Source organism: Oncorhynchus mykiss, chromosome 20 (assembly GCF_057628025.1).
Source record: "Oncorhynchus mykiss isolate SJ-2025 chromosome 20, ASM5762802v1, whole genome shotgun sequence".
In the NCBI taxonomy this organism is placed as follows: domain Eukaryota; kingdom Metazoa; phylum Chordata; class Actinopteri; order Salmoniformes; family Salmonidae; genus Oncorhynchus; species Oncorhynchus mykiss.
The window spans coordinates 17,342,858-17,365,671 of NC_143041.1; the positions used below are offsets into that span (position 1 = coordinate 17,342,858).

Below are 22,814 nucleotides of genomic sequence, written 5' to 3' on the forward strand. Positions count from 1 at the left end.
CTTAAGGACAACAAAGTCAAGGTATTGGAGTGGCCATCACAAAACCCTGACCTCAATCATATAGAACATTTGTGGGCAGAACTGAAGGAGGCCGACAAACCTGACTCAGTTACACCAGCTCTGTCAGGAGGAATGGGCCAAAATTCACCCAACTTATTGTGGGAAGCTTATGGAAGGCTCCCTGAAACGTTTGACCCAAGTTAAACAATTTAAATTAATTCTTAAAATAAAATGGTGATCATAACTGACCTAAGATTGACAATTTTGACTATGATTAAATGTCAGGAATTATAAAAAACTGAGTTTAAATGTCTTTGGCTAAGGTGTATGTAAACCGACTTCAACTGTATATATTGTGTCTTGCCCATTCACCCTCTGAATGTCACACATACACAATCCTTGTCTCAATTGTCTCAAGGCTTAAACGTTATTCTATATTCTATTCCTGTCTCCTCCCTCTTACACTGATTGAAGTGGATTTAACAAGTGACATCAATAAGGGATCATACCTTTCACCTGGTCAGTCTGTCATGGAAATCGCAGGTGTTCATAATGTTTTGAACAATCAGTGTATGCATAAACAACATTGAAATGATAACTCAAACTAGATGGTAACTGTACATGAAGTAAAGTTGTGGGGCTTGCTTTAGCTCTTCAAAAGTATTTTTGTGGTAGTGGAAGAAGTGTACAAAGTTTAACCTTACTATTTAAAGCAAATTAGTTATATTGAACAAAAATATAAACACAACATGTAAAGTGTTGGTCTCATGTTTCATGAGCTGAAATAAAAGATCCAAGAACTGTTCCATACGCACAAAAAGCTTATTTCTCTCAAATTGTGCACAAATTGGTTTACATCCCTGTTAGTGAGATTTTCTCCTTTGCCAAGATAATCCATCCACTGGACAGGTGTGGCATGTCAAGAAGCTGATTAAACAGTGTGGCAGTTTTGTCAAACACATATGTCTCAAGTTTTGAGGAAGCGGCCAATTGGCATGCTGACTGCAGGAATGTCCACCAGAGAATGTTACCAGAGAATTGAACGTCTCTACCTTCAACGTTGTTTTAGAGAATTTGGCAGTACGTCCAACTGGCCTCACAACAACAGAACACGTGTCACCATTTCGCTACACTACAAGCATTTCGCTACACCACAAGCATTTCTCTACACTCGCATAAACATCTGCTAACCATGTGTATGTGACCAATAGAATTTGATTTGATTTGAACCATGCTAGCCCAGGACCTGCGGGATCGTCTGAGATCAGCCACCCGGACAGCTGATGAAACTGTGGGTTTGCACAAAAGACACATTTCTGCATAATCTGTCAGAAACCTCATCTGCGTGCAAGCTCATCTGCATGCACGTCATCCTCACCGGTGTCTTGATCTGACTGAAATTCAGCGTCATAATGACTTTAGTGGGCAAATGCTCACTATAGGTGGCCACTGGCACACTGAAGAAGTGTGCTTTTCACGGATGAATCCTGGTTTCAACTGTAGCAGGCATATGGCAGACAGTGTGTGCATGGGGTCGTGTGGGCGAGTTGTTTGCTGATGTCAAAGTTGTGAACAAAGTGCCCCATAGTCGCCGTGGGGTTATGGTATGGGCAGGCATAAGCTACGGACACAACGAACACAATTGCATTTTAACGATGGCAAGTTAAATGCACAGAGATGCCGTGACGAGATCCTGATGCCCATTTTCGTGCCATTCATCCGCCGCCATCACCTCATGTTTCAGCACAATAATGCACGCACAATGTCGCAAGGACACAATTCCTGGAAGCTAAAAATGTTCCAGATCTTCCATGGCCTGTATACTCACTAGATATGTGACCCATTTAGCATGCTTGGGATGCTCTGGATTGACATGTGCGACAACGTGTTCCAGTTCCCGTCAATATCCATGCACTTCACATAGCAATTGAAGAGGAGTGGGACAACATTCCACAGGCTACAATCAACAGCCTGATCAACTCTATGTTTAGGAGATGTGTCGAGCTGCATGAGGCAAATGGTGGTCACACCAGACATTCACTGGTTTTCTGATCCATGCCTCTACCTTTCTTTTTTAAGGTATCGGTCACCAACAGATGCATATCTGTATTCCCAGTCATGTGAAATCCATAGATTAGGGCCTAATGAAATACATTCAATTGTCTGATTTCCTTATAAACTCAGCAAAAAAAAGAAACGTCCTCTCACTGTCAACTGCGTTTATTTTCAGCAAACTTAACATGTGTAAATATTTGTATGAACTTAAGTTTCAACAACTGAGTCATAAACTGAACAAGTTCCACAGACATGTGACTAACAGAAATGAAATAATGTGTCCCTGAACAAAGGGGGGTCAAAATCAAAAGTAACAGTCAGTATCTGGTGTGGCCACCAGCTGCATTAAATACTGCAGTGCATCTCCTCCTCATGGACTGCACCAGATTTGCCAGTTCTTGCTGTGAGATGTTACCCCACTCTTCCACCAAGGCACCTGCAAGTTTCCGGACATTTCTAGGGGGAATGGCCCTAGCCCTCACCCTCCGATCCAACAGGTCCCAGACGTGCTCAATGGAATTGAGATCCGGGCTCTTCGTTGGCCATGGCAGAACACTGACATTCCTGTCTTGCAGGAAATCACGCACAGAACGAGCAGTATGGCTGGTGGCATTGCCATGCATGTCAGGATGAGCCTGCAGGAAGGGTACCACATGAGGGAGGAGGATGTCTTCCCTGTAACGCACAGCGTTGAGATTGCCTGCAATGACAACAAGTTCAGTCCGATGATGCTGTTACACACCGCCCCAGACCATAACGGAACATCCACATCCCTATCGATCCCGCTCCAGAGTACAGGCCTCGGTGTAAACGCTCATTCCTTTGATGATAAACGCGAATCCGACCATCACCCCTGGTGAGACATAACCGCAACTCGTCAGTGAAGATCCCTTTTTGCTAGTCCTGTCTGGTCCAGCAACGGTGGGTTTGTGCCCATAGGCGACGTTGCTACCGGTGATAGCTGGTCTGGTGATGAGCTGCCTTACAACAGGCCTACAAGCCCTTAGTCCAGCCTCTCTCAGCCTATTGCGGACAGTCTGAGCACTGATGGAGGGATTGTGCTTTCCTGGTGTAACTCGGGCAGTTGTTGTTGCCTTCCTGTACCTGTCCTGCAGGTGTGATGTTCGCAACCACTGATCCTGCGCTGGTGTTGTTACATGTGGTCTGCTACTGCGTGGACAATCAGCTGTCCCTCCTGTCTCCCTGTAGCGCTGCCTTAGGCGTCTCACAGTACGAACATTGCAATTTATTGCTCTGGCCACATCTACAGTCCTCATGACTCCTTGCAGCATGCCTAAGGCACGTTCACACAGATGAGCAGGGACCCTGGGCATCTTTCTTTTTGTGTTTTTCAGAGTCAGTAGGAAGTCCTCTTTAGTGTCCTAAGGGTTCATATCTGTGACCTTAATTGCCTACCATCTGTAAGATGTTAGTGTCTTAACGACCATCCACAGGTGCATGTTCATTAATTGTTTATGGTTCATTGAACAAGCATGGGAAACAGAGTTTAAACCCTTTATAATTAAGATTTGTGAAGTTATTTGGATTTTTACGAGTTATCTTTGAAAGACAAGGTCCTGAAAAAGGGACGTTTCTTTTTTTGCTGAGTTTACACTCGGACAACTACACTTGTATACAGTGTCCTACTAGAATACCACAGTATATGACAACTATAATAATAGAGCACAGAAGACAATGAGACATTGTTGAAGTTTTAAATAAATAAACACTTTTTTTCACAACGTATTTGGACCAGTGGAATGTTCATTAAGTCCTCTCTGGGCTGGAGGAGGATCAGTGGGAAGAGGTGGCCAGAAAGGGGGAACCCCTTCCCTCTGAGCATCTCAGCCCCCAAATCAAATTGAACATTTAATTTGTTTCCTAATTCCATTTAGGTTTCCATATCTTTTTCCTCTCTAAAAATATAACTTTTTAAAATAAAGAAAACTACACAATTGGACATTCTAAGTCCACAACAAAGCTTAAACCACATCAGGAGATCACTTTTGAGTTTTATGTTTGGGAATAGTTACACTTTAATGCAGGTGAACACCAGCAAGAGACCATTTTTGTTTGGTTAGCAATGTTTCTGTCGCGCTCATGTGATTACAGAGCTTGCAAAACAAATGGCCAGTGGATTGATGCAAGTAATCCTTGTATTTTTTTATGCGGTTACTAAAACAGCTGTATCATTAGGTTAGTAGCAGATATCTTTGTTTCAATTTGCCCGATTTGAATAGTAGATAAGTAGAAGAAGATGTCATATGCTCCAACATTTTCTAACTTGTTGGGAAAGTGGTCAAAGTAGCTGATTTGTGTCATAAATTGCATTGTTGCATTTAAGTGAATGGAATGTTGGAAGTGATGATGACAATGGGACATTCAGAATGTAGAAGAAATCCCATAAAAGTGGATGAAGGACAAAAAGAAAGAAACATTTTTTATAGTTTAAAAAGTATTTTAAAAAGTTGTATACAAGCAACTTAATCAAGACCGGTCTGCACGTTTTAAAGTTTAAAGATTTTTCCATGTTAATACTTGGTTTGCAGTGGGGCTTGTATAAACCGACCTGTCTCCCTCTACGACAGGGTTAGTCAACCCTGATCCTGGAGTGCCACAGGCACTTTAAGTTTTTTATTTACCAACTGAACCTGGAAGACCAGGTGTGTTGCATTTAGGAAATCACTGAACTGATCAATTAACTCAGTTGGTCAGGTGTGGTGCCTAGTTGGAACAAAATCATGCAGTACCTGCAGCACTCTAGGAACAGGGTCTACGACCTGTGCAACAATGTATAATTTTACAAATGCAATCTCTCCTCTGCCAGTAGGCTAGTTAGCCCAAGAATGAACGTTAAACTAATAATTACCCATGCAAACCATAAACACTCAAAATTCCATTAACCAGCACAAGTATGTGGATATCCCTTCAAACTAGTGGATTCGACCATTTCAACCACACCCGTTGCTGACGGGTGCCCACGCCGTGCAATCTCCTTAGGTAAACATTGGCAGTAGATTGGCCTTACTGAAGAGCTCAGTGACTTTCAACGTGGCACCATCATAGTATGCCACCTTTCCAACAAGTCAGTTCGTCAAATTTCTGCCCTATTAGAGCTGTCCCTGCCAACTATAAGTGCTGTTATTGTGAAGTGGAAATGTCTAGGAGCAACAACGGCTCAGCTACGAAGTGGTAGGCCATTCAAGCTCACAGAGCGGGACTGCCGAGTGCTAAAGCACGAATTCCAAACTGCCTCTGGAAGCAGCGTCAGCACAATAACTGTTCTTCGGGAGCTTCATGAAATAGGTTTCCATAGCCCAGCAGCCGCACACAAGTCTAAGATCACCATGCCAAACGAGTTCTCTGGAGTGATAAATCACCCTTCACCATTTGTCAGTCCGACAAGCGAATCTGGGTTTGGCGGAGGCCAGGAGAACACTACCTGCCCCAATGCATCGTGCCAACTGTAACGTTTGGTGGAGGACAAATAATGGTCTGGGGCTGTTTTTCATGGTTCGGGGTACGCATCTTAGTTCCAGTGAAGGGAAATCTTAACGCTACAGCATACAATGACATTCTAGACAATTCTGTGCTTCCAACTTTGTGGCAAAGTATGGGGAAGGCCCTTTCCTGTTTCTGCATGGCAATGCCCCCGTGCACAAAGCAAGATCCATACAGAAATGGTTTGTCGAGACCAGTGTGGAAAAACTTGACTGGCCTGCACAGAGCCCTGACCTCAACCCCATCGAACACCTTTGGGATGAATTGGAACACCGACTGCGAGCCAGGCATAATCGCCCAACATCAGTGCCCGACCTCACGAATGCTCTTTTGGCTGAATGGAAGCAAGTCCCCGCGGCCTTCCCAGAAGAGTGGAGGCTGTTATAGCAGCAATGGGGGAACCAACTGCCCATGATATTGGAATGAGATGTTTGACGAGCAGCTGTCCATATACTTTTGGTCATGTAGTGTATGCAGGCCTATTGGATATTTATTAAATCATTATTTATTTAAGTTATTCTCTCTTGAATGACAGCTAGCTACATGCCAATGATTTGTTAAGCATAGCAACGTCGAATTAATAGAACAAATTTACGACAGAAAATAACTAATGACCAGCCTGCTTGGGTAGCAACTTCAGAATGGAAAGGTTATTCGATGCGGGCTTGGAGGCAAGGGAAATAATGGCTGAGAGAACTCAAGAGTTATTGGTAGCCTAAAATGGAGAACAGAAAGCGCTGGAGTGCCATTTTAGCTGGCAACGATGTGTGTGACCTCCCATTCTCTGCCAAAGAAGAGGCAAGCACTGGCTGTCACCAACTAGCGGCAGGAACATGGACAGTTCTTCCACTCGTGCCAGCAACAAAAATGTCACTATTAACATCACCAACTAGCTTCATTGGCTATTACTCGATAACCATAATAGTTGTTGTCTATTTTTTATCCATTTTATCTTTATTTAACTAGGCAAGTCAGTTAAGAACAAATTCTTATTTTCAATGACGGCCTAGGAACAGTGGGTTAACTGCCTTGTTCAGGGGCAGAACAAAAGATTTTTACCTTGTCAGCTCAGGGATTCGATCTTCCAACCTTTTGGTTACTAGTCCAACGCTCTAACCACTAGGCTACCTGCCGCCCAAATGTAGGCCTATTGGATATTTATTAAATCATTATTTATTAAAGTTCTTGTCTTTCATTTTTATTAAATCTCTACTAGCTAGCTACAAGTAAAATGATTTGTTTATCAAGTCTGTCTGTGAATGATTAGAATTAACGACTGGGTCAAAACATGAGAAAATGGTCCTCCCAAATGGCACAGTCTTAGAGGCATCATTACAGATCCAGGTTCGATCCTGGGCTGTGTCACAGCCGGCCGCGACTGGGAGACCCATGAGGCGGCACACAATTGGCCCAGCTTTGACGGGGTTATTATGCCGGCCGGGATGTCCTTGTCCCATCGCACTCTATCATTTCCAATTATCCTCATATTTTTTTTCTAACTGTCCGTTATCTGGTTTTAATGTTCATTCTAAAATGACCCTTTTAGCCAATCAGAAACAAGTATTCAATAACGCTAATTATAAATTGGCTGACAGCCGTGGTATATCAGGGCGTATTCCACGGGTATGACAAAACATACATTTTTACTGCTCTAATTACGTTGGTAACCAGTTTATAATAGCAGTAAGGCACCTCGGGGGTTTGTGGTATATGGCCAATATACCACGGCTGAGGGCTGTATCCAGGCACTCTGCGATGCGTTGTGCCTAAGAACAGCCCTTAGCCGTGGTATTTTGGCCATATAACACACACCCTCGGGCCTTATTGCTTAATTATAAACTGGGTCGTTTGAGCACTGAATGCTAATTGGTTGACAGCCGTGGTATATCAGACCGTATACCATGGATATGACGAAACATTTATTTTTACTGCTCTAATTACGTTGGTAATTAGTTTATAATTGCAATAAGGCAACTCGAGGGTTTGTGGTATATGGCATATATATACCACGGCTAAGGGCCGTAAACAGGCACTCCCTGATGCGTTGTGCATAAGAACAGCCCTTAGGCGTGGTATATTGGCCATTTACCACACCCCTTGGGCCTTATTGTTTAAATAATAAGTCAGAAGTATGTAGAAGATTTAAAGTGGGGATTCTTGCTTCGCAAGCCCCATTAATGACATATCAACAGACAGACTTGATAATAGTTTACTGATGAGATTTCAAGTGTTCCATGTCAATTCAAACAAAACATCTGCATGTGGGTTTATGGAAGTCACAGGGAGGTCAACAGCAGCAGAGATAGCCTATGAATTAGAGTCAAATGTCATCATCAATATTTTGTGATTTATCCTTCTAAAGAAGTACTGAGATGCCACTGAGAGGAGCAGGAAGGGTTGAAATGTATGGTAAAAAAAAATCTCACGTCACAATTTGACCCTCACTTTTTTACTGTTATCTGTGGAATAATAAGCACGCAGCCGACATTGTAACGATATAAATTAATTTGGCCAATTATAATTATGTGAAAGTCTCGTCTCAAGTAGCACGCTTCGTATACATTTGATTTAAATACAATGTAACAACTTCCGCGGCAACTGACAAATTTACCTGCTCCTCGCGATTTGTCCCAGACAACAATAACTTTGTTTGGCATTTCTCTTCGCAGAAGACAAGCGCATAAACTGCATGTCAACCCTGCACCAACTATAAGAACTCGTGACATTGAGTTCAACTTAAACTATAAACAACTGTTGCTGGCAATACACAAATAATTTACTTTTTAAGTTTCGTTGCGCGTGTTTGGTAAAGCCAGATTTCACATTGTAGCCTAAAGATGAATGGCTGTTGGCCGACCAAAATGTTCCCTTGGATGCATGGAAAAAACAGTTTATTCAAGTAAAATAAACGTAAGACTTAGTTTCTATTACAAAATCGCACTGTCAGCAGTATTGTCATTGCCACATCTACAGGACTGATTAATTAGGCTAGAGCAGGGTGGAAAGATTACATCAGCATTTAATCTTTCCCAATGTTTGTTACAAGCCCAATCGGCAACAAAAGCTGTAGGGAGCCTCTGACGTTTTATCACGCTGCAGCTCCTGTGACTTCCTCTTCATTTGGCCAACCAAGAATACAGTATTATTATTCTACACAGCAGAAGTTGTCCGGGTAAGTGTTTGCACATGGACACATTGTAGCTATCGTAAAATACATTTATGGGGATATATTCGCCACTGATACAAATGTATAGCCTACATTTTCCATATATCACATATATGCCTGCCCTGTGATGTAATAGTTTAGACATGTACAGGTTTAGTGTCAGTGAGTAGAGACCACCTTGTGAAATGTAAATGTCTACAACAGCCTACTGAAGCATAACCTACTCATATTTTAACGCATGCTGGTCTAATTAGATAGTCAGTCCACATATGTCATAGTTTTGTATTGAATCTCCACAACTAAGAGTTTCAAGGCAAGCTTAGTTTATGAATAATGTGCAGGAAAACAAAAGATCAGGGGTAAAATAAATGATGAATTAATAATGTAGTAATTGGGTCAGAGTTTTTGTAAAGGCTAGAGATTGTTGTTACTTTCACATCCTCATGGACATCTTGGTGTTATATCTAGTTTACTCCCACAGTTATCTGAAACTCTTCACAACAACTAATACAAATTAATGTTTTGCTCTTTTGACTGCGAAGGCTTCATACTCAGTTTGTTTTTCTCTAACTAATCGGTTATGAGACTCCATCAATAGTCCAATGTCTATTCTAAGTCTGGAGCCACTCAAGCAATATTTGTAGAATTGATCATCTAGTGCTTTATTCTTGAGACAATGCAAACATCTTTTGATATATTACACAAACAAATGACTAACTTTGAACTGTTGTGAACACAGTATCAGGCCAGATCTCGTGGTAAAGAGAAGAGATAGCAGCCGACTAGTTTTTTTTAAAATTTGAACATTAGTAGTGGAGACAGCAACATTTGGATTGCAATCATTTTGGTTAACCAATAAACTATACAGTGGGGCAAAAAAATATTTAGTCAGCCACCAATAGTGCAAGTTCTCCCACTTAAAAAGATGAGAGAGGCCTGTAATTTTCAACTACTATGACAGACAAAATGAGAAAAAAAAATCCAGAAAATCGCATTGTAGGATCTTTAATGAATTTATTTGCAAATTATGGTGGAAAATAAGTATTTGGTCACCTACAAACAAGCAAGATTTCTGGCTCTCACAGACCTGTAACTTCTTCTTTAAGAGCCTCCTCTGTCCTCCACTCGTTACCTGTATTAATGGCACCTGTTTGAACTTGTTATCAGTATAAAATACACCTGTCCACAACCTCAAACAGTCACACTCCAAACTCCACTATGGCCAAGACCAAAGAGCTGTCAAAGGACACCAGAAACAAAATTGTAGACCTGCACCAGGCTGGGAAGACTGGATCTGCAATAGGTAAGCAACTTGGTTTGAAGAAATCAACTGTGGGAGCAATTATTAGGAAATGGAAGACATACAAGATCACTGATAATCTCCCTCGATCTGGGGCTCCACGCAAGATCTCACCCCGTGGGGTCCAAATGATTACAAGAATGGTGAGCAAAAATCCCAGAACCACACGGGAGGACCTAGTGAATGACCTGCAGAGAGCTGGGACAAAAGTAACAAAGCCTACCATCAGTAACACACTACGCCGCCAGGGACTCAAATCCTGCAGTGCCAGACGTGTCCCCCTGCTTAAGCCAGTACATGTCCAGGACCGTCTGAAGTTTGCTAGAGAGCATTTGGATGATCCAGAAGAAGATTGGGAGAATGTCATATGGTCAGATGAAACCAAAATATAACTTTTTGGTAAAAACTCAACTCGTCGTGTTTGGAGGACAAAGAGTGTTGAGTTGCATCCAAAGAACACCATACCTACTGTGAAACATGGGGGTGGAAACATCATGCTTTGGGGCTGTTTTTCTGCAAAGGGACCAGGACGACTGATCCGTGTAAAGGAAAGAATGAATGGGGCCATGTATCGTGAGATTTTGAGTGAAATGCTCCTTCCATCAGCAAGGGCATTGAAGATTAAACGTGGCTGGGTCCTTCAGCATGACAATGATCCCAAACACACCGCCCGGGCAACGAAGGAGGGGCTTTGTAAGAAGCATTTCAAGGTCATGGAGTGGCCTAGCCAGTCTCCAGATCTCAACCCCATAGAAAATCTTTGGAGGGAGTTGAAAGTCTGTGTTGCCCAGCAACAGCCCCAAAACATCACTGCTCTAGAGGAGATCTGCATGGAGGAATTGGCCAAAATACCAGCAACAGTGTGTGAAAACCTTGTGAAGACTTACAGAAAACGTTTGACCTCTGTCATTGCCAACAAAGGGTATATAAGTAAGTATTGAGATAAACTTTTGTTATTGACCAAATAGTTATTTTCCACCATAATTTGCAAATAAATTCATTAAAAATCCTACAATGTGATTTTCTGGATTTTTTTTCTCATTGTGTCTGTCATAGTTGAAGTGTACCTATGATGAAAATTACAGGCCTCTCTCATCTTTTTAAGTGGGAGAACTTGCACAATTGGTGGCTGACTAAATACTTTTTTGCCCCACTGTATATCTTGTGTAATTAGTCTGTCAATGAGAGATTAAGATTGCAATGAAACATAAAATTGAATGTATAAAGTCTCTGATATATGCTCATATTTAAGTAGGTGTGTACTGCCAGGGTTGTCTTGTACCCCCAACATCTGAAAGGGCATAAAGAAAGTGAGGATGGCTGGAGGTGGTCCGGAGGGGGGCTAGGCCCCCTACCCGGAAGTTGGAGAATTTAGCATTTTTCAAACACCTGCAACTTAAAGCCATAAACATTATGCTTAATTCTATGTTAAAATAGGTCTATATTTCTGCATATCTAAGCATACATCTTGAGCCGTCAGTATCCTCCTGACTGGTGTTTCTTTTTTGCATCTCTGCTAAAATCTGGGTAAAAGACTGAATGGAATGTCTTATTCAGTACATTTAGTTATTGCTTGCTTTCCTAAAGTCTAACAACTTTGCCAGCAGGCATACCAGGTAAGATAGATAGACAAGCTAGCTGCTCTAATTTATGTTGGGAGATTGGGAACCTATCTGGGCTAGCTAAAGCCAACTTCATAAAATTGCTAGTAGTAATTGTAAATTAAACTTTTTTTTTTTTTTGTTAAATGGGCATGATGCCTCTGTGCGATGCTGAATAGGTTCTGACATAATGTGGTCGGAGAGACTTCTGAAGGTTTATAACACATGTATTATGTTTTTCAGACTGAAGATGGTGTGGATACTACTTTTAATGGCCTTCCTGACCACTGGGGCGGTCCAGTGTCAGAGATCCTTGCTGAAAGACAAAAAAGGACTGGACCCAGAGGTCAACATGAATATTGTGAGTTGGCTAAAAATCAATAACAGACCAACTGTATTCTCAGAAACAAAGTGGACAAATACTGAGAAATTGTATTTGTCCACACAGTTTTTCCAGACAGACTTCAAACTGTTTTAATACCGACCATAGATAACTGAACACAATACTGGACTTCATAGGTCACAGAGCTCATTAACTATTCATAGAACTAGGCAATCTTCTGGGCCAACATGAGCAAATAATAGTCATGGTGGTTACCTCACATGGGGGGAGTTCTGCTTTGCCCACATTCTGCACTTTGTCCCCCATATATCCCATGAGTCATCTCAAGGAAAGTCAAAACATGTGATACTGAGGCTTGGGCAAGGTCACTCGAAAGGAAATCTCTCTGTCATGTATTAAACTTCAGCATATATTTATCACTAGATAGGACAATATCACACCCATATTATATGACTAAAACATTAAAACATTAAGTCTGAGATCTGACCTAACTAAACATAAAAAGCAGTATAAAAATGAGTCCCTGTAAGTTGGGAAAAGTGTTAAATGAAACGGTTATTTTGTGGCATGGCAGTCAATCAAATTCTTTCACCACACTTTTTCAGAAAATATATAATGTATGTTTATTCTGAGGTATGCCAATGATACAATCAACATTTGTGGATTTGGGCCTGGTACATGTCAGTGGTTAACCTCGTATCTTTTATAGGCACTGCATAGTAACAAAATGACATTAATCCTAATTCTAGTGTGTCTATAGTTAGTATACAGTATTTGTCATTGGAAACTACACACTATCAATGATATAAGCCTAATACAATTACCAGTACGAATAGTTCTCACATGAGAAAACATATTTCCCATTGTTGGCCTGCAAGCACAGACCCTTTCAATATCTCTCGCCATACTGAGGTCACGTGACATTACATTATTTTTCATACTCAGCCATTTCCCTGTGTAAAACCAGAAACAAAAATGAGTCAGAGCAGAACACCAATCCTTCCCTCCACCCCTGAGATGACCTCGGTGTGTCGAACCAGCAGGTTTATCCTTAAGTGGCCCAGAGTCAGTAGAATGTGCAGACTGGCAGCCTAGAGGGAGGGGGGGGGAATGGTGGTGTGTTTTAATTATGCATGGCTAGATCGCATGGCAGGCCCGGCTGGAACCAACAGGCTCAAACACTTTCTTTGAAGTTCCAGAGTAGCGTATATATAGATAATATCTGGGAGGGGGCGGTGAGAGGGAATGCAACAGGGGAAGAATTGTCTGCTTTAATTTTACTGTAATGTGAATACCAGTGATAATGGGGCTGTAAAATAAAGTGTTACCAGAGATCCCCATTATGTCAGAATTCAAAATATATTTGACAGTTTGTTTGTCTTCTTTCTATTCCACAGAGTGAGATCATCAGGCATTGGGGCTACCCAGCAGAGGAGCATGACGTCGTCACAGAAGACCTCTACATCCTCAGTGTCAACAGGATCCCACATGGCCTGAAGGACAGTAAAGGTGTGCACCAAAGGGTTTTAATGCAGTGCTTCCCAAACTTTTCACTCATGCCCCCCTGTCATCATGGGGGGACATCTCGTGACCAACTTGAATTGTGACCAAAAATCCAGCTTAATTTTCTCCTAAAGATAATTGAATAATTGATTTAAAATATACTGTATATACATACAGTATAAAGTTTAGACACACCTACTCATTCAAGCGTTTTTCTTTATTTTTACTATTTTATACATTGTAGAATAATAGTGAAGACATCAAAACTGTGAAATAACACATATGGAATCATGTAGAATCCAAAAAAGTGTTAAACAAATCAAAATATATTTTAGATTTTAGATTCTTCAAAGTATCCACCCTTTGCCTTGATGACAGCTTTGCACACCCTTGGTATTCTCTCAACCAGCTTCACCTGGAATTATTTTCCAACAGTTTTGAAGGAGTTTCCACATATGCTGAGCACTTGTTGGCTGCTTTTTCTTCACTATGCGGTCCAACTCATCCCAAACCATCTCAATTGGGTTGAGGTCGGGTGATTGTGGAGGCCAGGCCATCTGATGCATCACTCCATCACTCTCCTTCTTGGTCAAATAGCATTTACACAGCCTGGAGGTGTGTTGGGTCATAGTCCTGTTGAAAAACAAATGATAGTCCCACTAAGTGCAAACCAGATGGGATGGTGTATCGCTGCAGAATGATGTGGTAGCCATGCTGGTTAAGTGTGCCTTGAATTCTAAATAAATCACTGACTCTGTCACCAGCAAAGGACCCCCACACTATCACACCTCCTCCTCCATGCTTCACTGTGGGAACCACACATGGGGAGATCATCCTTTCACCTACTCTGCGTCTCACAAAGACTCAGCTGTTGGAACCAAAAATCTCAAATTTGGAATCATCAGACCAAAGGACAGTTTTTCTGTTGTTGTTTGTTGTTTGTCTTTGCTTATTTGAGCTGTTCTTGCCATAATATGGACTTGGTCTTTTACCACATCTTCTGTATACCAGCCCTACCTTGTCACAACACAACTGATTGGATCAAACACACTAAGAAGGAAGGCAATTCCACAAATTAACTTTTAACAAGGCACACCTGTCTGTTAATTGAAATGGATTCCAGGTGACTACCTCATGAAGCTGGTTGAGAGAATGCCAAGAATGAAGAATTTCAAATATAAATAGATTCTGATTGGTTTAATACTTTTTTGATTCCATGTGTGTTATTTCATAGTTTTGATGTCTTCAATTCTGCTTTACAATGTAAAAAAATAGTACAAATAATGAAAAACCCTGGGATGAGTAGGTGTGTCCAAACTTTTGACTGGTGCTGTATATATTTCATTTATTTTAGTTGTGTTTGTTTATCCCTTACTTCTCTGCCCTGTAATCAGATCCACATATCTAAGACCAACACAGACAGACCTTATCTAACATCTGAAGTGCTGATATTTCTCACATTGTCAAACATTAGTACTGAATCAGGATCCAAAGAGAAGTGGTTTTCAGCATTAGTCACCTTGAGGAGAGCGGAGGAGGAGGAATCCATTTATATATTTTAAGATTGCACCGCCCAGCCTACTCCTGGCTTTTCGTGTTATCACGAGCTATAATATCACATGCATCCAGTGAGGTTGTCCATCTGCTAATAGGTCACCTCTATGCTAATCATTTTGAACCCAGTCTATGATTGAATTTAATTTCTGTAGAGTTTTTATTTGTTTGGCATTTCTCGTAATCCGTCCCTAGTTTGAGCTGTTTCAAATGTAGCTTGGCTAACGTTCATCCAGCGTCTCATTTATTAAGCTCTTGTTACAATGTACTGTAATTACAGCTTATTTTCAATATGTGATGGGAACAGTAATAGTGACAGTAATAAGGAGCAAACTGTTTGCTACGTGATTTGAGTATGTTTAGGAATGCGCCATGGTATTAAAAGTTTTAGATTTCTTGTAAAGAGGAAGTTGTTCTCTTACAAGTTTAGTCTAAATACTGTGATGCACCGCTTCTGTCAGACACTGCCACTGTCCCTCTCCAGTTCCTACAAATCAGTATTCAGTTTCTCTTTCCTTTGTGGCACCTATATTTTATTAATGAGCAAAGTGAGTGCTAAACCTCACACTAATCTCATCGTGGGAACCCACTTGTGTAAAAACAAATTCAGAGGCAATAGACAATGCTTTTTCCTGAACACAGGGTCTCATATTATTCTGAACAATAACTAATGTTATCGATACAGATCTCTCTGTAGGTGAATGTAAGTGCCTTCGAGTATTAAACACTGGCTTTGGCCCCGCTCTTGTTTTTTCGCCATTGCTTTCTCCATTGCATTACTTTCCAAAACATGAATCAGTAAATGAATGCTGTGTACTTAATTTGCCCCTCTCCAACAATTTAAAATGTACATTCAGTTTAGTATTAATATTGACAGTGATTTGTCATTAGAAATGCTTCATCAACTAGGTAGGGGTTCCACTTTAAAGATACGCCCAATACGATGTGATATGCCAGGGCTGAGGTCGTCTGGGGAGTTAAAAATCTCAATAATACATTCTGATATCCTCTAAATAAGTAAAGAGCCATCATGTTGTTTGTATCTCTTGATGCCTCATACTCCCTGCTCAGTAGTATGTGGCAGCAGCCGCACATCCAGTAAGATAGGCAGCGGAGCTCTCTGATAGGCTGGAGAACATCTCATTTCCTGTTGTCCCACTTCCCCTGGTCACACGGGAGAGCGTCTGGATCTCAAAGGAACACAGCAGAGCTGGAATTATTTCAGCCCCCAAATGGAATTTTGATATGAAATCGTGCTAGCTAGAATAGCTATTGCTGGAAATCTTTGATGTTCAATCTAGGAGAGATAGTGTAGATTTCTTGCAAACAGCTGCATTATGGTTGAAATGCCTAGTACAAGTACAAGGCAGTCTAGGCAGCAGGGCAGACTAGGGGTCCATCTCAAATGCCATCCTATTCTCTATGTAGTGTACTACTTTTGACCTGGACCAGAACCCAAAGTAGTGCACTATATATAGGTTGCCATTTGAGACAACCTAGGGGTAGGGAGGGAGGAATGGCTGGTATGAAGTCAAACAATCCTATCATCTAAAGGTCTGTTTGTGCTACCGAAAGGACCCGCTCACATCCTGTTTCTGACAGATCGTAGCGATAAAGCTCCCAAAAAAGAAAAAGTGCAGGGCCACAAGAACGGCTGGGATATAGCTTAGACAGACACCCCCTCCTGGTGGTTACAATCAACACAACACTTGAATTATGAATAGAACATACTTTTTTGTAACTAACCATTTTTGTAACTATACACTTTCCGTTTATGTTGTTTCGGGCATGTTGGAATGTGAATGGATACTTCAACCATGTTTGAGAAGATTGGAGAAATACTATACATTACCACATGGGCTTTGCCTATGATCCTTGCTTGGAATAAGGTTCTCCTGTCACGTTCACTGTCTTCAAACTCCCTGTCATAAATGAGCCAAGGCGCAGCGGGCATGTGATTCCAACTCTTTAATCAAGTGAAAGCTTCACAAAGAAAAAAAACAGGTCAACTGAACGTGACGCAACCGTAGAGTTCACAAACACACAGAAAATAAATTACCCCCAGCATTAGGTGGGGAAAAGGCTGCCTAAGTATGATTCCCAATCAGAGACGATAGACAGCTGCCTCTGATTGGGAACCACACGAGGTCAAAAAGAAAAAAAAAAGAAAACATAGAATGCCCAACCCAAATCACACCCTGACCTAACCAAATAGACAAATAAAACTGCTCTCTAAGGTCAGGGCGTGACAGCTCCTCACTTAGTATTTCTTCCATATCTTGTTACAGTATTCATCCTATAGCATTATGCGTAATGTAGTCTTTTTCTCATATTCCTAGATCCCAAGCCTGCAGTGTTCCTCCAGCACGGTCTCCTAGCTGCGGGGAGTAACTGGGTGACCAACCTGCCCAACACCAGCCTGGCTTACCTGCTAGCCGACGCTGGCTACGACGTCTGGATCGGCAACAGCAGGGGAAGCACCTGGTCCAGGAGACACCTCACACTCAGCCCTGACCACGACGAGTTCTGGCAGTTCAGGTAGCTAGAGAGATTTATTCCACTTCTACTGATCCTTGCTCGCTCGGCTATTCACCCCATTGCTATGCGCCTAACCTGGATCTACACTGAGTGTACAAATCACTAGGAACACCTTCCAAATATTGAGTTGCACGCCCTTTTCCCCTCAGAACAGCCTCAATTTGTTGGGGCGTGAACTATATACGGTGTCGAAAGCATTCCACATGGATGCTGGCACATGTTGACTCCAATGCTTCCCACAGTTGTGTCAAGTTGGCTGGATGTCCTTTAGATGGTGGACGATTCTTGGGGAAACTGTTGCGTGTGAAAAACCCAGCATCATTGCAGTTCTTGACACACTCTTACCGGTGCGCCTGGCACCTACTACCCAACCAAACATTCAAAGGCACTTACATATTTTGTCTTGCTCATTCACCCTCTGAATGGCACAAATACCCCATCCATTCCTAATGTTTTGTACACTCAGTGTATATTCCCTGTGCTTACCAATAGAATCACAAGAGGTTGTAATAGAAATACAATATATTATTTGAAATGTTTATTTAAGTAGTCTTATTATGGCATTCACTGAGTTTCTTCTGTTCTTATTCTTCAGTTATGATGAGATGGCAAAGAAGGACCTGCCAGCAGTGGTCAATCACATCCTGAAGACCACAGGCCAGGAGACGATCTACTATGTAGGCCACTCTCAGGGAACCACTATTGGTGAGACGGCTTGATTTAGTTAAATGTGTTATATTACAGTATGAAGCAGTATATTTCTTATCTTATCTGTTCTTATCTGTTTGACACCGTTAACTACACTATGGTTTACAGTTTTAAACAGGGGCGCAACTTTCACTGGGGACGGGAGGGACACATTCTGAAATTGCATTTTGTCCCCCCAGTTTTATCATTGGAATGTGATACAAAACGAGGCAACGGTGTCCTTTAGGACCATGCGCATGCCTCCGAGCAGTCGGGTAGGCTGTTTGGAGTGTTTATCCGACTGGATAGAAAATAATAATAATAATGCCTCCCCCCCACTTCTTAAACCAAAGTTGCGCCCCTGTTTTTAAACCATGACATATCTGACTGTATGTCTCTGTCCCTGTAGCTTTTGTTGCATTCTCTTCAATGCCTGAGCTGGCAAGCAAAATCAAGATGTTCTTCGGCCTGGCACCAGTGGCCACCGTGGCTTTTACTGCCAGCCCCATAACCAAGCTCTCCAGCTTCCCCGATTTCCTCATTTGGGTGAGTAGCAAAGGCTATTTTTCTAACTTAAACTGCATTATGCCACAATTCATTCATACAATAAGTCTAACCTGTAGTTTCCTTTTTCAACCCAACTTGGGCATCATTTTTTTTTTTTATCTTGATCGATCTGTCAGAATTCTTTGAAAATATTTTAATACTGACTAATGCTAATCCATTGTTTGGTTTCCATATCCTAGGATCTATTTGGGAAGAGGGACTTCATGCCTCAGAGTTCTCTCATCAAGTGGTTTGCTACCAAATTCTGCAGTAAGGAGCCTCATAGTGAGCTGTGTGGAAACATCTTCTTTGTCCTCTGTGGCTTTGATGAGCTGAACCTCAACATGGTGTGTTCCACAGCGCTCGCATTTGATTGCTTTTTGAAAGTGATTTTTACATGATTACTATTGTGGACTTCCTTAAACCTAAAGCCTTCAACCTCAAGCCAATTATATAGGCACTGTATGAGTTTGGTGAAGATGTTCATTTCTCTTTTTGTCCAGACTCGCACACCTGTGTACATCTCCCACTGCCCAGCAGGCACCTCAGTGCAGAACATGATCCACTGGTCTCAGGTAAGAACATACCTGAGAGGAGCTTCTCAAAACATCCTCCAATATGATTCCACTTCTTCAAACCTACAGTACAGATCCCATCCCAACCCCTGTTTGTTAAAACTGTCATGTAGGCCTATAGTGTAGATTTCAGGCCTATAATTTTACCTATATCCTGTGAGGCTGGGGTGTGGTCAACACAGTCTGAATCGAGAATGAGTTTGCACTTGTCAAACCACAGTTATCAAACCGATACTGACATTTTGGTTTCACAAGCAACAGAGCAAAAACAGTTACTCAGGACAGAAATAGTTGATCTCAAAGACGTTGATCAATTATTTTTCCGCTTATTCAGTGTCACAAATAATTATTTACCTCAGTCTCACACCCAAGTCAACTATCATCGACATTCCACTGTGTGAATAGGTGAGGCACAGACATTCCTGCTGCACACTGACTCACACACCTATTTGTTGCCCGATCCTTGAGTAAAGGTCAATAGCAGATTTACCGAAGACAACGTTAACTTTACTGAAGTTGACATATTGTTGGACATACTGTATTACCTATACATACAGTACCACCATCTGTTCAGCTATCTTGAGACAAGTATTTTTTTTATGTGTATTCTTTTTACAGGCGGTGCATGTTGGAAAGCTGATGGCGTATGACTATGGGAGAGCAGGGAACATGGCTCACTATAACCAGGCAAGGCCAGCTCAGAGCTCATTAGTCTACCAATGTACACTGTGTATACAAAATATTAAGAACACCTGCTCTTTCCATGACAGACAAGTAAATCCAGGTGAAAGCGATGATCCCTTTATTGATGTCACCTGTTAAGTCCACTTCAACCAGTGTAGATGAAGGGGAGGACATGGATTGTGTATGTGTGACATTCAGTGGGTGAATGGGCAAGACAAAAGATTTAAGTGCCTTTCAACAGGGTACGGTAATAGGTTCCTAATGTTTGGTGTTCTCAGTGTACACACATATCACTTCACACAAGTTGTTTTCCAAAGCTCTCCGAAGCTACAACCTCTTTCTGAAAGTACCTTATCTTTACTGCTCGATATCCACTGTGCCGTTATGACCAGTCAATGCCGTTAGCTGACATCTAGTCCATTCTTGTCCCTCCTCCAGTCGACCCCTCCGTTGTACAACATCCGGGACATGAAGGTGCCTACGGCCCTGTGGTCCGGAGGTCACGACACACTTGCTGACCCTAAGGATGTTGCAGTGCTGCTCACCCAGGTCTCCAACCTGGTGTACCACCGCCACATCGAGCACTGGGAACACCTGGACTTCATCTGGGGCCTGGATGCCCCCCAGGAGATGTACCGTGAGATAATCAAACTGATGAGCCAGCAGGACTTGGTGTAAACAGTGGATAGGCAGGGAGATTTGGATAATTTTAGCCTCAACTCTCATCACAATCGCTGAAGAGATTTTAATACTGTATCTGACATATTTTGGGAGTCATATATCAGAGTGCCTGGGTGCGAGTGTTTGCACTGTATGTGTGTTTGATACTATAAGGGTGTGTAAGAGAGTATTAGCACGCATGTGTGTGTTTGACTAAACCATGAGCAATAATCATTCACCTCTAAATTGGGGTAGTGCGGTACACAAGCTGAGTTTAGGGTTATGTGTGAGGAATCATCTTGTATTATTTTTTGTCTTACTTTACTACTGTCCTCTCTTCCACAACACTTGAATGGATTTTAATCTGTGTTTTGAGAATTTCCCTGGTTTGTAAAAACACAGAAGTACATTTAGATCCTGTTGAAATCCTGCTTGTAGGTTTGGATGAATATATCTCAGTCATTGGTGCAATATCATGGTTACTGTCCAGGGCCCAGTTCAACACCCAGTACCTCTCTCTTCAGGACTTGTTGGGTTGGTTTATTTTGCTGTGCCTTTTTAGTCATACAAATTCATTGTTTTGTTTGTTGACCACTAATTTAGCTCTTTCCTGTGCTGTTGACTGTCTTTTTATTAGCTACTTCCTCAATGTATTTCTATTGGATTTTAGGTGATCTTGAGAATGAATTAGGAAGGGTGCTGACCAAAGAATGACTGACTTGTTTGTTCATTCATGGTCTACTTATGTTGTGTTATAACACTTATTTATGCCGCCTTGTAACTAATTGAGACGACTACTCAATAAATCTCCATTACAAAATCAGGTTGTACGATTCAATTACTTGACAACATTTATTGAAAAGTGCTTGTCTACTGAGTATCTACTCATATATTTTATTTATTTAAACATTGTCAAAGGCTTTAATCTGTAACAATGTTTTAATTCACTTACTCTTATGTACTGTACAAAGGACAATATCAAAACCAGAAACAAAACAAACACTCAACTCACTCACAAATATTTAGAGAAGCATACTATTAAGAAAAATAGTAGACACTGAGTGAACAAAACATTATGAACACCTTCTCTTTCCATGACAGACTGACCAGGTGAATCCAGGTGAAAGCTATGATCCCTTATTGATGTCACTGGTTAATTCCATTTGTGCATGTGTGCCATTCAGAGGGTGAATGGGCAAGACAAAATATATAAGTGCCTTTGAATGGGGCATGGTAGTAGCAGCCAGACGCACCGGTAAGAGAGTCAAGAACTGCAACGCTTCTGGGTTTTTCAATCACAACAGTTTCCCTTGTGTATTAAGAATGGTCCACCACCCAAAGGACATCCAGCCAACTTGACACAACTGTGGGGAGCATTGGAGTCAATATGGGCCAGCATCCTTGTGGAACCCTTTCGATACCTTGTAGTCCAGGGATCATCTAGTCAGCTGCGGGACTATTTTTTTCTTGAGCGGATAAATAGAAGTTGGGGAACCCTGTTGTAGTCCATGTCCCAAATAATTCTGAGGGCAAAAGGAGGTGAAACTCAATATTAGTGTAATGTTTTGTACTCAGTGTAAATGTTATGAATAATTCAAATAGGATCAACCATGAGGCATTTGAAAACAATTACATGGCCACTTGTACTGGTATTAACTTTAACGAATGGTTGATATACAGCTGAGGCTATGGTGTCCAGTACGAACTACAGACTGTATAAAAATGACTTTGTCAGACAAAAGACTACTGAAAAGAGGGTGATGTTGCCATGGTGAAAAGTTCCCCCTCGTCCTCAAAACCCCCTTAAAGCTTTCGGTCTGTCTTTTTCAGCATTGTTACAATATTCTTGAACTGCAGTCTCCTTGCTATATCCAGTGGGGTTTTATCATTCTAAAGGACAGAAGAATACATCATACTACCACCAAAACTTGGATAAATATATCCCTGTCAAACCAAGACGAAAAGCCGCCAACTTTACCATGACGCCAACTTTTGTCCGACTTTTATTTATATCTGAAAGGTATTTGCAGTAACAAAGCCTGTGCTTTTGTTTAATAGTCCCGTCAAAGCCTCAATATAAAACGTCCCTTCATTTTAACGG

At 41.5% G+C, this 22,814-nt stretch overlaps 2 protein-coding genes across 13 annotated transcripts in view; one reads left to right on the plus strand and one right to left on the minus strand.

Annotated features, from left to right (window-relative positions):
- Positions 1-8,397, minus strand: part of LOC110498987 (renalase) — a 60,364-nt gene extending 51,967 nt beyond the window's left edge. For 7 of the 12 annotated variants that reach the window (XM_090212408.1, XM_090212401.1, XM_090212407.1 and 4 more), the window contains exon 1: positions 8,168-8,301. Coding sequence is in view for 3 of the 12 variants with exons in the window: in XM_036955822.2 (XP_036811717.2) it covers positions 8,168-8,282 (115 nt within the window). In the remaining 9 variants the exon portion in view is untranslated. Of the gene's footprint in view, positions 1-8,167 lie in introns of all 12 variants that reach the window. The other 5 variants (XM_036955822.2, XM_036955823.2, XM_090212400.1 and 2 more) reach the window with 2 other exon arrangements.
- On the plus strand, positions 8,170-21,533 carry LOC110498985 (lysosomal acid lipase/cholesteryl ester hydrolase). Its single transcript, XM_021575755.3, has 10 exons — positions 8,170-8,728; positions 11,867-11,984; positions 13,364-13,475; positions 17,363-17,561; positions 18,157-18,266; positions 18,658-18,794; positions 18,995-19,141; positions 19,298-19,369; positions 19,988-20,056; positions 20,492-21,533. Exons 1-10 carry the CDS (start codon positions 8,589-8,591, stop codon positions 20,729-20,731), a joined length of 1,344 nt encoding a protein of 447 aa, XP_021431430.1. The 5' UTR covers positions 8,170-8,588; the 3' UTR covers positions 20,732-21,533.
- Positions 21,534-22,814: the final 1,281 nt, after the last annotated feature.

Excerpts from the sequence above, each read along its gene's own strand:
- LOC110498985 (XM_021575755.3), top strand. The coding sequence starts at position 8,589 with ATGTTTGTTACAAGCCCAATCGGCAACAAAAGCTGTAGGGAGCCTCTG. Across the intron at positions 8,729-11,866 it reads ACACAGCAGAAGTTGTCCGG|ACTGAAGATGGTGTGGATAC; the intron begins GTAAGTGTTTGC and ends TATGTTTTTCAG. Across the intron at positions 17,562-18,156 it reads GACGAGTTCTGGCAGTTCAG|TTATGATGAGATGGCAAAGA; the intron begins GTAGCTAGAGAG and ends CTTATTCTTCAG.